The sequence below is a fragment of the Babylonia areolata genome, chromosome 21 (assembly GCF_041734735.1).
Source record: "Babylonia areolata isolate BAREFJ2019XMU chromosome 21, ASM4173473v1, whole genome shotgun sequence".
Taxonomy (NCBI): domain Eukaryota; kingdom Metazoa; phylum Mollusca; class Gastropoda; order Neogastropoda; family Buccinidae; genus Babylonia; species Babylonia areolata.
The window spans coordinates 21,080,174-21,097,673 of record NC_134896.1 but is presented as its reverse complement, the minus strand read 5'-3'; the positions used below and the strand labels follow the sequence as shown (position 1 = coordinate 21,097,673).

The 17,500-nt window shown below is 45.3% G+C and overlaps 2 protein-coding genes across 2 annotated transcripts in view; one reads left to right on the top strand and one right to left on the bottom strand.

Annotated features, from left to right (window-relative positions):
* The window catches only part of LOC143296111 (DNA repair protein RAD51 homolog 2-like), a 95,522-nt gene that overhangs the window by 18,848 nt on the left and 59,174 nt on the right, over positions 1-17,500 (bottom strand). The window contains exons 8-9 of the mRNA XM_076607890.1: positions 4,505-4,641; positions 3,346-3,424 (exon numbers count right to left, since the gene is read on the bottom strand). Of these exons, the coding sequence (XP_076464005.1) occupies positions 3,346-3,424; positions 4,505-4,641 (216 nt within the window). The remainder of the gene's footprint in view (positions 1-3,345; positions 3,425-4,504; positions 4,642-17,500) is intronic.
* On the top strand, positions 10,158-13,900 carry LOC143296110 (toll-like receptor 2 type-1). The gene has a single exon (XM_076607889.1). The coding sequence runs from the start codon at positions 10,648-10,650 to the stop codon at positions 12,853-12,855; it is 2,208 nt and encodes a 735-aa protein (XP_076464004.1). The 5' UTR covers positions 10,158-10,647; the 3' UTR covers positions 12,856-13,900.

Sequence of the window (17,500 nt, the reverse complement as noted above, 5' to 3'; positions counted from 1 at the left end):
TTGTGTAAAGCATTAACATGAAAATGAAATAAAATAAAAAGTCAATAATAATATTATTATACGCTAATTCCATTTCCCTTCTCAACAACAACGAAAAGTTTCTTCATTCCTTCTCTCTCTTTTGTTAGTTTGTTGTTGTTTGGTTTGGTTTTTGTTGTTGTTGTTGTTTTGTTTTGTTTTGGGTTTTTTTTGTTTTTTGTTGTTGTTTTTGTTTTGTTTTGTTTTGGGGGGTTTTCGGGGGGGGGGGGTTGCTTTGTTTCTTTGTTGTTGTTTTTCTTTTTGTTGTTGTTTTGTTATTTTTTTGACACAATCGGTAGAAAGACATTTAGCGACAAGGGTGTCACCTGGGCCGACCTCTCCATCATGGTTTTTTTTTTTTTTTGTTTGTTTGTTTTGTTTGTTTTCATCACGATTGTTGCAGAGTGCAAGGCTGTATAATGCTCGTCTCTCCTTCACTTTACTGTTGGATGTAGCGGCATCGTGAGGCGTCTCTTTTTACCCCCGCCTGTAATTATCATACATACACCTGGCGGTTTTTAGCAATAAACAAAGCGACACAGACTGAGTTTTTCTTTACGCTATCTGTGCTTGTAATCGACACAAAAACTCCTTGGCCCGGCTTCTCTCGTCTCTTTTCATTCCAAATTCTCTGCGTCTTTGCCAGAAGTATTTAAAACAAAAACAACAAAACCGGAGGAACCAGAGCAAGAGGATGACGAGCTCCATTTATCATGCCGTCAGAAACTTCACTTCCAATTGACGTCAACTTGCGTTTATCTCCCCTGACCTTGTTCACCTCGGAGGGAGTGGAGGGGGACGGGGGTGGGGGTTGGGGAGTTATGAGAGCGACATCATTCGCCACCCAGTAAGGTTCATGAAAAGAGACCGCGTCCTTACCTACAACGCCCCCACCCACCCTCCCATCCACCCACCACACCCACCGCCCGCCGTCGACAACGAACCGAAAAACGAAAAAACCCTCCCTCTCCTGCCTCCGAGCTGACAAATAAATAAGCTCGGACTCTATCTGTTGAATCTAACCTCCCCATTTCTCCCAGCATATATTTTTCAGTCGCCAAATTGCCTTTAACCTTTTTTTCTTTCTTTTTTTTCACTTCTACAACAGCGGGGGCTCCGGTGATACACCTTGCGTTGATGTGTATGTTTTTGCTCTGTCTCTCTTTCTCGGCTCGTAAATGGAGAGAGATCGGAAGAAAGTGATAAGAAAAAACTTTACGCAGATGTGAAGTTTGATGACACAAAGCCTGGTTCCGGGTGGAAACGTGTTTGTCTATCCTCCTCCAGATATATTTTCCTCCTTCACCCCCCACACACCCTCCCTCCACCCAGCCCCCAGCCCGAGAAACAATCCCTGAGAAACGAATCCTATCTGGTATTCGCAAAGCGTGTAACAAGTCCACCACTGCGAATCCCACCAGGCCAACTTTCCAGCAACTTAAAAACGCAATAGCGTCTGACATTTAACTTCACACCCCCACCCACCCCCTCCCAAGCCCTCCTAGCTGTTTTGTTTTGTTTTGCTGTGTTTTGTTTTGTTTCTTTTAACTGAAATGCCACGTGGAACTGTCTGCGCGTGATGAAGAGTCTCTTCTGCTAAACTATCCGTGGGTGGCGCTTCCTTTCTCTCGTGACAGTAATTAATACAAAAACACCGAGACATAGGCGAGCGAGAGAAGAAGAAGTAGAAAAAATAACGGAAAAGAAAAAGAAAGAAAGGAAAGATATTGAAGACAGAAACAATAAAGAAAGAAAAAAAAAAGTTCTACCACACTAATTATCTTCACTCCAGAGCTGCAGCGGCGTTCACTGAGAACCAAGGGACGTCACTTTTAGGGGGGGGGGGGGGGGTTTAATACCGAGCGTTACTCACCCTACCCCACCAACCAACCAACATCGGTTTCCCCAAGAGAACGTAGAATGGTCTCTGGTTCCCCCCCCCCCTCGCCCCCCACCCCCACCCCCGATCCCGCTCCCCCCTCGCTCCCCCTCCCAAGGGTGGTATTGGTTGCTGCCTTGTGTCTGGGCGAGCAAGCGAGTGAGAGAGTGAATGAGTTAGTGAGTGCTCCTTGCTCTTTCAGTCAAAGGAGAGACAAGAAGTAGAGAGGGAGGGGAGTGTGGGGGGCAGGGGGGGGGGTTCAGGGAGGTGAGGGGGCGGAAGGAACAGGGTGAAGCACCCGACCACCCTACCCAACTCCACCTCCCTCCTTCATCCACGAGTGTACTGTTTTGACTTGGTTCCTTGTCAACTGTCGGGGAGGGGGAAGGGGGGAGCGGGGGTGGGGGAAGGGGGTATGGTATATAAAGGCCAGCAGCCCCCTTACCTACCCACCAGCCATCACACACCATGATCCCCCAGACCTGCTGTTTGGAAGTGCACTCCACTCCAGAACGGATCAGCGCTCCCACGGAGTTTTGATGCGTCTATAATCATGCCAGCACGTGCACCCAGCTCTCTTGTTTGGCGAAACGCGAGCCCCCGGGATCCGAAATGGTGCGGAAAAACGAGTAACGAGGAAATCAGACTTTTTTTCTTTCTTTCTTTCTTTTTTTCTTTCTTTTTCTTTTTTTTTTTTTTTAAACTGGGCCGGGATTGGGTGGTAGGTGGAGTGCTGGGGTGTGGGGGGAGGGGTTGGGTGGGAGGGGAGATGAGTTTCAAAGATCAGTTCGAAAGCTAACTCCCGCCCCAAACCTAACCCCCAAACCTAACCCCCAAACCCACCCTCTGTGACCGTGCAAGATAAACAGTTATTAGGTGAGGTGATTTAAAAATAAAAATAAAAAAAAAAGTCGCTGAAAAGAAATTATACAGGCAGGGAAACTTAATTCGCCATTAATTAAAGAAGCGAACGAAAGGCAAATTCCACGCTCGTTGAAATTCAGCTTCAGTGCAATTAACGAAATACTAAACATTGCACGTTCGGCATTTGAGGTGGGGTTTGTTTGGGTTTTTTTTTTGGGGGGGGGGTTGTTGGTTTTTCTTTTTCTTTTTCTTTTTTTTTTTTTTCTTTTTAAACGCTCGTTCAGTTATAGATAATCTGAGGAAACTAAGCGCAAGTAAGATAAAGAGATGATGTTAGAACCACTCCCACAATGAATAAACTGCACGTTTAAATCGCTAGCGCGTGTGGTGTGCACATACGCATTTAACGTCCGCATATGTATGAGCGCGCGCGCGTGTGTGTGTGTGTATGTGTGCGTGCGTGCACGCGTGCGCGTGTGTGTGTGTGTATGTGTGAGTGTGTTTGAGTGCATGTGTGTCTGTGTGTGTGTGTGTGTGTGTGTGTGTGAACGTGAGCGTATACATGACCCTGTCGGTAAACTCACCCTCCTGCTCGACTCCTTTGCTGGTGATGGTGAAGTCAAAGCACGTGAACGGAGCCACGGGGGATTTGGCCACGAGAATCTGGAACACACACACACACACACACACACACATATATATATATATATACACACACACACACACACACAGACTCACACACACACACACACACACACACACACACACACACACAGACTCACACACACACACACACACACACACACACACACACACACACACACACGCTACCACTACTACTACTACTTCTAACAATAATAATGATGATGATAGTGATAATAATAATAATGGTGATGATAAAAATCATCATCACCGTCATAATCATCACATTAATAATATTTCATTAGTACTATCATAATCAACATAATTCATTGCAATCAACATTATCATCATTATCATCATGGTTATCGTCATTGTTGTTGTCTTTGCTGGTGGTGGTGGTGGAGCTGTTGCAATCTGTTTACTCATCATCATCATCATCATGGTCATCGTCATTGTTGTTGTCTTTGTTGTTGGTGGTGGTGCTGCTGCTGCTGCGATCTGTATACTCATCATCATCATCATCATCATCATAGTCATCGTCATTGTTGTTGTCTTTGTTGGTGGTGGTGGTGGTGGTGGAGCTATTGCGATCTGTTTACTCATCGTCATCATCATCATCATCATGGTTATCGTCATTGTTGTTGTCTTTGCTGGTGGTGGTGGTGGAGCTGTTGCAATCTGTTTACTCATCATCATCATCATCATCATCATGGTTATCGTCATTGTTGTTGGCGTTGGTGGTGGTGGTGATGGTGCTGTTGCGATCTGTTTACTCATCATCATCATCATCATCATCATCATCATCTTCGTCATTGTTGTTGTCTTTGCTGGTGGTGGTGGTGGAGCTGTTGCAATCTGTTTACTCATCATCATCATCATCATGGTCATCGTCATTGTTGTTGTCTTTGTTGTTGGTGGTGGTGGTGCTGCTGCTGCGATCTGTATACTCATCATCATCATCATCATCATCATGGTCATCGTCATTGTTGTTGTCTTTGTTGGTGGTGGTGGTGCTGCTGCTGCGATCTGTATACTCATCATCATCATCATCATCATGGTCATCGTCATCGTCATTGTCGTCGTTGTTGTCGCCGTACAGACCTGTCTGGCAGGAGCGGTGTGGCGGAACTGCAGCAGCAGACGGGTGTTGACGCAGTGGCTCCATGTGTTGCCCAGGGCTGCCGTCAGGTAGCTGCCTTCCCCCTCCACATCCACATCCACCGACCCTGACCCCTCGTCTGCACGTGTGGCGCGCGCGCGTGCACAGACACACGTAAAAACACACGCACACACACGCGCGCCCATGCACACACACACGCACACACACACACATACACGCACGCACGCACACGACACATGCTAGATTATAAACTATAAGCTGTGTGAATAAATAGATAGACAGACACACATGGATAAAGCATGTATAATCATCATGGCTTACCATACTTTCTGTAATACACATATACACGTGTGTGTGAAGGAAACATACACCCATCAATACCAGTTTACTGAGTAATACTTATGCGCGCGCACATACACTGTCTCTCTGTCTGACTGTCTATTTGCCTATCTGTCTGTCTGTCTGTCTCTCTCTCTATCTATCTATCTATCTATCTCTATCTCTCTATCTATCTATCTGTCTATCTATCTATCTATCTATCTATATAACTTTCTATATCAAACACACACACACACACACACACACACACACACACATACCCACACACAGGCAAGTACAGTATGAAAACAAATTACCTCTCTATCTCCCTCTCGCTCACACACACACACACACACACACACACACATACACACAGAAGCACGCACGCACGCACACAAGGCCCACACGCGCACTCAAACACGCACACCAACAGTACAATGTACCATGATGTTTATTGCTTTCACCCCCTTCGGGATATCCGAGGAAAGTAAACATCGGGAAAAGCAGGAAGACATAAAGAGTATTATATAACCAAATAAAACGCTCCGGGAGTAACACTAACACACACACACACACACACACACACACACACACACACACACACACACACACACACACACACACACACACACACACACACACACACACACACACACACACACACACACACACACACACACACACACACACACGTGAATGCTAGCCAACACACACACATGCCACGCATCTATCTCTCTTTCTCTCTGTGTTTCTGTTTACGAGTCTCTTTCTCTATCCTCTTCTCTCTGTAAGCTCTCTGCCCGTCTTTGTGTGCATGTGTGTGTGTGTGTGTGTGAGCGTGTGTGTGTGTTTGTGTGTGAGTGTGAGTGCAAGCGTGCGTGCGTGTGGTTGTGTACGTGCGTGCGTGTATGTGTGTGTGTGTGTGTGTGTGTGTGAATGAGTGAGTGAGTGAGATAGTACTGTGTACCGTAGATTAGTAGATGTGGTGTGGCGTATATGGAGTTGTCCGAACGCAATGACGCCTCCTAAGTTGAGTAACTAAACGGAACTGAACTAAACTATATTGTCTGGTGCCTTCCAATTTGTCTTTTCATAATATTTTTCATTTGTTTTATCTTATTTCATTTTATTACGCTGGGCACGTGCTGCTGCCCAAAAGCAAATCTCTGTACCGAAGTATAGTCAATAAACTGTGTGTATTCGTGCATTCGTACTCGTTTAAGCGGGTTCAGCAGTACTCCATTTGAGAACGCTGTCCAGAGTCCAACACCTGCACGAAGTTTCGCTTCCTTTCGTAAATGACCGATTTGTCAGGGTGGCCCTGTAGGTATGCTATGTAAAACATGACCCCAAAGCCCACTTAAAGTGCACTCCTGTCCTGAAACTCAGGACAGAGAAAGAAACAGAGCGTTCACAGGAGGAAGTCACACTGAGGACGAACGAACGCAGGAAAAACCGATGGCGGGACAACACACGCACGCGCACACGCACACACGCACACACACACACGCACACACACACATATGTGTACAGATAGATAGACAGATACATACATACATACATACACACATACATACATAGATTCCTTCCTAATGTCACCAAAAAGAAAGACGATTCTGGTGGATTTTTTTTTTTTTTTTTTTTTTCGTTTACATTTCGTCTAAAGACCATTTTCGTTGAAACTTTCATGATGAAGAGATGACATATTAATATAAGACCACTGACGTTTCGTCTTCTCCTGTTGTTGCAAATCCTCCTTCAACGATTTGAGGATGCCTGAAAGTATAATACTGAATGCGGGTTCTGATCGTACTCAATGTCAACGGAAGGGCTATGATGTGAGGAGAGTGGTGGCCTAGTGGTTAAACAACCGCCTAGGAAGTGAGAGAATCTAACGGTACGGGGCGAAATCGAATCCCACACTCGCCAGAGTGCGGTGGACTGAACGCTAGTCATTCGGATGAGACGACAAATCGCGGTCCCATGTGCAGCATGCACTTTGCGCACGCAGAACATATGAACCCACGGCAATAAAAGCGTTGTCTCTGACAAAAATTATGTCCCCAAATCTACTTCGGCTGAAAAACAAACACACTTGCAATGAGCATCAGAAAATGTGGCGGTGCACTGTGCGTTCTCCACCGGGCGAGAGCAGCTCGAATTTCACTCAGAGAAATCTGTTGTGACAAAAGATAACACAATACAATACACCGGGCTGCCCAGAAGATCAACGCGATGACTGGTTGGGACATATTATCTGTCTAATTGTGTTGCTATTCGAAAGCTTCTTTTTTTTTTTGCTTTTTTTTTTTTTTAACACATTGTTATGGCAGGGGCGAGTAACGCGTCATTTCCGCCCAAATCACACAATGATACGAAAGGCCGGAACCAGTGACAACTGGTAACTCGAATATAGGTTCAGCCGTGTGTCCTTGTAATGGCAGACCAAAAAGCAGTAGCGGCCCCATACAGATTCGGCTAATACATCAACTTACTTTCTCTGAGGTGCTACAGGACTTTCAGAACTAACTTTTAGAAAAAATAAAGCACAGTTTTATTCCTGCGTCAGTGCAATTGTTGGAACAAATGATTTTACCCCTTGTTAATCGGATAGGCTGCATCAACAGTGTGTGTGTGTGTGTGCCGTGGAAGCTGCGATACGTAGCCTAGAACTGAGTGTGTGGAGGAGGGGGATAAAGGGGGTGCAGGGTAATGTGTGTGTGTGTGTGTGTGTGTGTTGGGGCTCATGTACGTTTATGTGTATTTGACTGTGGTTTCATATCTGTGAAACTGCATGTTTGGAGCATATCTGTTATGCGTATGTGTGTGTATGTGTGAATGTGTGTCTGCATGTTTTACATTTATTTGCTTATTTATCATCATTGTTGTCTTTTATTTTATTTTTTTTTTTTACGCTTATAGTTGACTTCATCAAGTTTTTGCGCCTTATACATATTATTATTATTAGTAGTAGTAGTTCTTTTTTATGCATTTTTCTTTTTTTTCTTTTTTTCTTTTTTTTTTCTCTCAAGGCCTGACTAAGCGCGTTGGGTTACGCTGCTGGTTAGGCATCTGCTTGGCAGATGTGGTGTAGCGTATACGGATTTGTCCGAACGCAGTGACGCCTCCTTGAGCTACTGAAACTAAACAGTGTGTGTGTGTGTGTGTGTGTGTGTGTGTGTGTGTGTGTGTGTGTGTGTGTGTGTGTGTGTGTGTTAAATAGCGGACCCCCCCCCCTCCTCTTCTCTATTATACTTGTGAGTCACTTCAAGCTGGCCTGGACGAAGCAGGACCAAATCACCAAGGGTATCCAAATGAGGAAGTGGGGTTGGGTTGGACACACCCTGCGTAGAGGACAGACCCACATTCCATGCCACGCCTTGGACTGGAACCCACAGGGGAAGCGGAAGAGGGGACGACCAGTCACCACCTAGAGAAGAACTCTACAGGCAACATGACCTGGGGTGAAGGCAAGAGAACAGCCCAAGACAGAGTGAGATGGAGATCTGCAGTGCGGGCCCTATATTCCGACTGGAATGAAGAGGATTAAGTAAGTAAGTAGTCAAGCTGGCCTAGAATGACCACCACATCCACTAAGAGAGTCGGGAGGGGGGGGGGGTAAATCCAACTGGGAATGGGGGCCTGGGATGCGGGGATCCTTTTTTGCACTCTTCTTCTTCTTCTTCTTCTCCTCCCGATTTCGATGCATTGCAACTTTCACGTTCACTCGAATTAACGACTACTAGGCTTTAGAACATGCATGGCCGTTTGTACCCGCCATGTTGGATGCCATGCTCATTTTTCTAGAACGTCTGAAAACCAGTCAAACGCTGACATGGGGATTTCGATATATCTAAAGCGCAAATTTGATCTTCTGCATACGTATGTAAGCATACATGGGAAAAGAAAAAAGGAACTAGACTAATAGGTCGGCACATAGTCTAGGAAATCAGGGGCGGGGGGATGGGCGGGAGGAGTGGGGGGGGGGAAGAGAGAGAGAGAGAGCCTATCTTATGCCTTCACCCACCAGTCGCCGATACCAGGATCGAACCATGGACCCTCAAGTCGGGAGTCCAGTGTTCTGTTTCCACTGGACGAGTGCCCCCGTCACCCGGCCCTGACACCAAACTAGGAACTTAAACTGTGAACTTTCGCCGCGAAAGCGGGCTTGGCTTTATTGCTTCAGTTTCATTTCCACAGTGCGGTCGAAGGTGAGAAAAAATATTTTTTTAAAACACAAGGAAAAAAAAGGGGGGGAGGGTTGGGGGGGGGGAGGAGAAAAACATCTCGGAACCGTCGGATGATGTAGTTTTCTACATCTTCATCTTCATCCGCCCATATATACATATGCATACATAAATATCATATAGATGCATTGATACACAGATGCATACATACATACACACAAGCGCCTTTTTTTCATTGTTTTTTCTTCTTCTTTTATTCCCCCCCCCCCCCCCCCCCCTGTTTTTTCCGCATGTGTTTCCTTAATCAATCCGTTGTGATTGGCTGATGGGAACAATGGTTATTTGGTGTGGTCAGGTCATTGGAGGAGTCAAGCATGTTTCGGAAATGACTCTCTAGTCAGAAGGTTATTGTTCGCCTGCCTGTCCTTGTCTGTCTGTCTTTCTCTCTGCCTCTCCCTCAGTGTGTGTGTGTGTGTGTGTGTGTGTGTCTGTCTGTGTGTGTATGAGTGAGTGAGTGCAGATGCTTATGTGGGTGTGGCACGCTTTCTGTGTGTGTGCTAGTGTGTGTGTGTGTGTGTGTGTGTGTGTGTGCGCGCGCGCGCGCGCGCGCAAGACAGACAGACGAAGACAAAAGAAGAGAAGTCCGCAATGCAACTATTTAAAGAGGCAGTGCCCGATCGTCTGCTTCTAAAACGCAACTACTCTGTCAACAATAAACAAGCAGAGTAACCATAGCAAAAGTAGTAAAGTTCTCGTTCACTCATATTTTGTTAGATTACCGTTCGTGTCTATCTTCTTCACTCAACACAGACCGCCATAAACTTGCCAGTGATTCTTGCCGTGGTGACTGCTGTGTGCTGGGTATTTCTGTGTTTCCATTAACGCACCGAACTCTAAGACACGGATTACATTATCTCTAACGTGCGTGATCGATCTTCCGCGTGCGTATACGCACGAAGGGGGTTCATGTGGTGTACCCCACTCTCTCTCTCTCTGTCTCTCTCTCTCCTCACTCACCCATCTCTTTGCCTTTCATGTCCTCTTATCACCTTCCACATAATGCAGCGTATTATGCATCACTCCACACGCTTTCACGCACCATTGAAACTGAAACTTCTGCATCATCGTGAATGCACCGTCGACAAAACTCCAGGAACACAGGGTGACTGTCCCTGACTCTATTGTGCCACGTGATGAGACAAGTCAGCGGCGGTCCCAACTACCGGGCATTTCCTTGTCGTCTTCATCCGGCGAAACTGCCGTTGGCGTGTCAATTCACTCTCAAAACACTTTGACAGAACTAGCGTGTGTCAGTGACAGCTGAGTCTATCTCTTGTCGTCTGTACTGTCCGCAGGGTCATAACCGGCGCTCAGGAAAAGCCCATTGTGTCTCTAATAAGTTGTCTCTCTCCCTCCCTCTCTTTCTTTCTCTCCAATCGCGCGTCTTTCTTCGAACTTTTGAGTGTCCTCTGTCATCGTTTCTTCACAGTCCTCTTCTCCTTCACTTGTGGTCGCGGTGGTTTGATCTTTGAACTGAATTCCGTCGAAAGTTTTGGGGTTGTTGTTGTTGTTGTTTTTACCCCCAATCCGTGTGAGCTGCACAGACACTACTAGTGAGTATGGCACGGGCACCGATGTGTCTGATGTGGTGGCTGTGTTGTTTAATTTTCACGATCGCGCGCATTTACGGTGGTACTAGTGAGGTGGTGGGTCCCTTCGCGTCATTCCACGACGTCACGGGGGTCACTGATTCCCCCGAAAGCCCTTGTGGGGATCACCTATGTCGCTGCAGGCCACAAAAAGCAGACTGCTCGGGTCACCGAGGAAAGCTGACCTATGTTCCAAAGTTACCTGACGACGTCGTTTCTTTGGATTTATCTGGCAACAGTTTCACCTCGGACATTCTGACCAGCGACTTCTTTGCAAATGTGACACACGTCTTTTCATTAGATCTTTCCCGCAACAATATCACCTGGCTCCCTCGCAGTCTGTTCAGGTCCATGGAAAAACTAAATTCGTTGTGTCTGAATGAAAACAAAGCACTCCTGCCTGAGTCTCTTAGAGAAGTGGTATCCATACGAACCTTAGGATTTGTTCGGGCATCAGGCTGCAATCTCCCTCCTCCTTCAGCTGACCTCTTCAAAAATACCACCACGTCTTCGCTCTACAGATTGACCTTAAATTCAAATCCACATGGAGGGACATATAACCTAGAAGGATTATGTCCTCTTGAGTCTGTACACCAGCTTTATCTTGCCCAGTGTGACTTTAAACAAATTTCATCTTCATGCCCTCTGCTGCTGGTTTCCACCCTGGATTTATCAGGCAACACACTGCGAGGATTTCCCAGAACATGCCTAGAGCAGGGCAGATCAATGTTCCCATCTTTGATGTTTCTTGCCTTGCGACACAATCGTATTGAAGAACTTTCCACAGCGGATGTTTGCCTGCCTTCACTGAGGACTCTCGATATGTCTTTCAACTTTGTCAAAATGTATCCCACTGGCACATTTAGTAGTCTCAAGTTCCCGTTTTTAGAAAAACTGCGCCTTCAGCATCAGGCCAGTTACTGGGATATGTTTAAGGTAAACACAAAAATTCGGGACCACGCCTTTGATAATCCGAATTTAAAAGAGCTCGATCTCCGTCAAAACGAACTGGAATTCGCTGATCGTGAGTCAATCGGACAACGTGCTTTTGCGAACTGTCACAACCTTCGAGATTTATATCTGAGTTCAAATAACTTCTCAGACGTGAATGAGCAAAGATTCCTATCTTTATTTGGACACATGAAGTCACTGACTACTCTACTCCTTTCGAACAACAAGTTTGAGGTGCTTACAACCAAGACTTTTGCTAACTTTCAGAATTTGGCAATATTACATCTTGATAATAACATTATCACCAGTATCCCTGATGGGGCATTTGACGGCCTTGAAAGACTATCAATTCTGATCCTTTCCAACAACAAGATAAAAACAATCGACAAACACGCCTTCAGCGAGAACACACGGAGTGGTCTAAGAGCCCTGACACTTGGTATGAATCCGTTCCAATGCTCCTGTGAACTGCTGTGGTTTCAACACTGGTTTCTGACAGACCAGAAGCTCTTCAGTGGACGTGTGCTCGATGAAAGCAGCTACACGTGTCAGAACATTCCACAGATGGCGTTGGCCAACTTCTCCATGATTGACCAGGCGTGTCTGCTCAGCCGAGAGGTCAGCCTGTTCATCATTCAGGCCTGTTCCGTCGTCATCGCCACTCTGGTGCTGGTCTCCCTTGTCTTCCGCTTCAGATGGCACATCCGCTTGCTCATGTACGAGGTGTTCCGCGGGAGGGACGATCTCAGAGCGCAGCGACTCCTGAACAACAACTTTGACTACGACGTGTTCGTGTCCTACGCCTCGGAGGACCTACTGTGGGTCCGCCAGCAGCTGATGCCCAAGCTGGAGAACGAGCTAGGCCTGAGGCTTTGCATACACGAGAGGGACTTCCTCCTGGGCAAGAACATCGTGGACAACATCGTGGAGAGCGTGGACAGCAGCAAGAAGATCCTCATGGTCTTCTCCGCCGACTTTGTGCGCAGTCAGTGGTGTCAGTTTGAGCTGAACATGTGTCTGTCTCACGTCATGGACCACGATGACGCTCTGATCGTAGTGTGTGTGGATGATGTCATCTCGCGTCAGATGACGTCAGCTATGATGGCGGTGCTGAAGACGACGACGTACATTCAATGGCAGGTGCAAGACGACGCTGTGGCTTCCTTCTGGGGGCGTCTTCATCTGGCTCTAAATGAAATCCTTCCTCAGCGTGAACATTATGTTTAAACTGCCTGCCTGTCTTCCACCCTCTCTGTCTGTCCATTTCTCTCTCCCTGTCTCTCTCTCGCTCTCTCTGTCTTTATCTCTCTTTGTGTGCGTGCGTGCGTGCGCGCGCGTGTTTGTGTGTGTGTGTGTGTGTGTGTGTTATGCACATACTGAGCAGATTTTGGTGAGTGGGTGTTTCAGTTTAAGTGTGTGTATAATAGCTGAACTCCAGACTGCCGTTTATTCATGAATGTCAGCCCCCACCCCCACATCCTTCTTGGGTGTAAGCCAACTATTTATTGAAAACGACAACCACCAGTCAGTCTGATTTTCACTCTCTTTTCTGATCTCCTTCTGTAATGATTTTAAACTTCTTGAGGGTTGGAGGTGGAGGTGGAGGATGACGATTGGAAGCAACAGTTAAACATCTCTCTCTCTCTCTCTCTCTCTCTCTCTCTCTCTCCATCACAATCCCTCTCTCTGTATAGATCTGTCTGTCTGTATATCTGTCTATCTATCTATCTATCTATCTATCTACCTTTTCCTATATCCACCATCCTCCTATGACGAGTGAAATATGATGAACAAATTTAATCCGTTCGTTGTGATCAGGTATGCAAGCTAAACAATGACTGTTCCCTCTCACAAAGCTAAAATCATTTCATGTTAGCCAAAGTATACTCCAAAACTGTGTACAAAAGACTCACTGAAAGTATACTTATACTTAAAATCTCTTCTTCGTATATAAATATATGGGGGTAGGGGGTATGGCAAAGCTATCACATACAGTGAGATTGGCTGGAAAGATAGTAGGCCTTCAACAGCTGTCTCTCAGTGATCTGTGCCAAAATGCCGTCAAACGCAAAGCCTTACAGATTCTAAATAACAACACCCACTCAACTCTGAAATTGTTATTTTACCTTCTGATAGACGATACAGATTTCCCGCAGCACGAAAAAAATGTGTACAAAAATTTTTTTTGGGGGGGTCCAAGTGCCATTTCCATTTTCAACTCCATGTAAAAATGTGAACAAAAAGGTTTTTTTGTTCCAAGTACCATTTCAATTTGAAACTCCATGTAAAAATGCGTACTTTTTTTTCTTCTCCTTTTCTTTTTTTTTCTGTTGTTGGTTCTTTTTGTTTGTTTTGTTTTGTTTGTTCCAAGTACCATTTCCATTTGAAACTCCATGTAAATAATGTGTACAAAACATTTTTTCTTCCAAGTGCCATTTCTATTTTAAACTCCATGTAGCATTATTTTTATGTGTTTTATGAATTTGTTATTTTATCACGGTACTGTAGTCAAATTCTATTGTTCTTTTTATTTATTTCATTTTATTTATTAATGTATTTATTACCCACGTGTTAACAGTGCTGTCTTCTGTGATGTGATGCTGAAGTATAGCTTGGCTGGTGCGTTGCTGTTACCAGTGTGTCCTGATGTGTGTGTGTGTGTGTGTGTGTGTGTGTGTGTGTGTGTGTGCGTGTGAGTACGTGCGTGCGTGTGTGAGAGAGAGATGTGAGAGATCTGTGAGATAGAGAGAGAAAGAGAAAGAGAGAGCAAGGAGTTGCTGAGGGGTAAGTGTGTTGACTGGATGTGTATGTGAGTTTAGTATATGTTATTGGAAATGTTTTTGAGTGTTGTCTATATTACTTTTATTGATAAGCTATTGCAGTGCATATTCTAACAAATGGTGTTATAGGAAATGTTTTCGTACAGTATGTAGTCTACATTCCTTTGTTAAAAAGCTATTACAATGCACGTCTCTTTTTTTCAAATCCAACTTCAATGAACCTGTCAATTCATCAATGTGAATTTTCGACACTGACAGAATTTCAGTCATTGACAACTCTCTGGTTGCCTTCAGTTCTTATACGTCCACTGAGTGTACGCAGCACACGAGGACTAACATTCCATCCGAAGGACAAACACCAGATCACCCCAACCCACACCCCCCGTGGTCTGGTCGAGGGAGATGGAAGAGGAATGTGGATGGGGGGGGGGGGGGGCGGGTGTTTAACATTTCCTCATCCTTGTAAGAATCGAACACAGGACTCTCGCTTTCTCGTCGAACCGGCGCTCTTTGCCCGCCAGACCATCACTCCACTTCAGTGAAAACTCGATTGTTGAGTGGTTCTACTCAGCCCCGCTCCAACATCCCATCCCACTGGCAGCCAACCCCATCTCCAAAAGACTTTACAAATCATCTTTTTTTTCCGTTTGTTTTCTTTCTAGTTTTGATTGCTTCGGGGAGTCGTAGTTTCTGTTTTCTTTTGCTCTTTTTTTTTTTTTCTTCTTTCTTTTTCCCTCCCATAATCACACGACTCATAAAGTCAATCACCGTGGCTCCTCACGGGTCTGGTATGCATCATGCGATCTTAGCTGAGTTAATTTTCCTAAGTCCATGTTTTCTATAGAACTGGGAACATTGGGAATTCATAATTAACGCAAAGCAAACCTACGATCGCCTGTGGAACCCCGCCCCCCCTCCGCCGCCCCTCCCCTCTCTCCCTCCCCCCCACCCCCACCCCCGACCCCCCTCAGACAGCTTAGGCTGTCAGCAACAGTCCCTATCGGAACCTCTTACCTCCGACCGTCTTCTGCGGCTGCACAAAAACAACTGCTGTCACTAATAGGAGGGGCAACAACTCCCAAAACAAAATAACGATTGTCGATATTTCTTGATCCAGTGGGTCTTTTATGCCTATCTTCTGGGTCACGGGCAACAAACACCAACAGCAACTAAGGCACGTTTCAAACAAAGATTTAAAACCCATTCAGTGCCAGGGGGGAAACAGTAGAAAGTGGTGTTTCAGGTCATAAAACATCCAAAACAATAAGCCTAAAACTGAGAAAATGATTTGAAGATACACCACTCTGGACAAACTGTGTGCATTTTCAGCCTTCCAGAGCCATTTCCCATTTTCTGGTGACGTCATCAGTGACGTCACTATGCACGTTCGTAATACGTTTATGGCAGTCAAGGGGTTTAAGTGTCTCTTGTGCCTTTGCTGTGTTATTAGTACAGATATGGAAACGTAAAGCCGAAGTGGCTTCATCATTCGGTGCATGATCATCAAATGTCACGAAACATACAGAGAGAGAGAGTTTTTAAAAAAAATTAAAGAAAAAACACGGAAAGACGTTAGGTTGTCAATGCTTACATCCCGTTGGGGACAAACCCAATACGGCGAACTACTTCCTTGTACAGTGAACTTGTGGTTGACATCAACTAAACCTGTGTCATTTGGAGAAACAGTTGATGCCAGCGTCGTTGACGATACTGTGGAAGCGTCGGTCTTTTTCGGGCTTTTGTTGTTGTTGGTGCTGCTGATGCTGTTGCCCCCTTAACCCCCACCACCATCTTGCACCCATATCCCTACCACACCCACCCCTTTCTTCCTTCCCATGCTTGCTATGTCCCCGTAAAAATTTTAACTCTGTCCATTTTCTTCGCAACCTGTACTTGATAATATTATAGTCTGCGATTTGGGGAGGGGGGGGGTTCATTCTTGATTTTCTTTTACGTTGTTGTTTTTGTTTGTGTGGATCGTTTTGGGGTGTTTTTTTTATTGTTGTTTTTGAACAGGGTATCAGTTTGTACAGTGTATAATTCGACTGAAAAACATTGAAATAAAAAAAAAACATGCAAATTGACAAATGAGTGTTGGTGTTTGTGTGTGTGTGTGTGTGTGTGTGTGTGTGTGTGTGTGTGTGTGTGTGTGTGAGTATTCTCTCTCTCTCTCTCTCTCTCTCTCTCTCTCTCTCTCTCTCTCTCTCTCTCACTGAATTTTTCTGCATGAGTGAAGTTTTAACTGTTGTGATTCTGATGTCGATTACAATATATGCTTTATATGCTTTTAACTCATTTTCAAACAATATATGCACTACAAAACATCCTTATATCACACAGCAAGATACACTATCCCATCCCCTTACCACCCTCTCGCTATCCGGCCTTGTCACTGATTTACGTATTATTCGAATAAAGCACACATCCACACCCACCAACCCACCCACGCACGCTCACGAAAGCACACACACACACACACACACACACACACATTACGTCTAGCATAACTAAATATGAAAATACGTTATATTAACGAGCGAATACACACGACCAGACATGTGATAGCATGCTCCAGAATATTTTTAAAGGATATTTATATGCAGTGTGTGTGTGTGTGTGTGTGTGTGTGTGTGTGTGTGTGTAAATCATGGGACAGGAAGAAGGATTAAAATGGGTTTTGTTTGCTGCCCCAAACCTGAACAGTTATATGCAACGTCCAAATTACCTCTCTTTTTTTCTTTTTCTTTTTTTTTCTTTCTTGGCAATGATGGCTTGCAGAGTCAGATTGCAGAGTATGTGGATATTATGGAGGCTCACTCACGGGGGGGAAAAAACAACAACAACAGGAATGTATCTTTTTTCCTGTAGGCTGAAAGCAGGAAATAATTCTTTCCTGTCCTTTCTCACCACATCATGTTTGCACACTCATTTGGTGTCAGTTCTCGTGTCGTGACAATAAAACGTGTCTGAGTCACAATATCTCGCCCCCCCCCCCCCCTCCCCCCCCCACAACCCCTCCCCCTCTCACACACACACATGCACAAAACAGAGAGAGAGAGAGAGAGACCGGATGGAGGGGACGGACACAAACC

Bases quoted from the DNA above. Each gene is read 5' to 3' on its own strand.
- LOC143296110 (XM_076607889.1), top strand. From the start codon at position 10,648: ATGGCACGGGCACCGATGTGTCTGATGTGGTGGCTGTGTTGTTTAATT.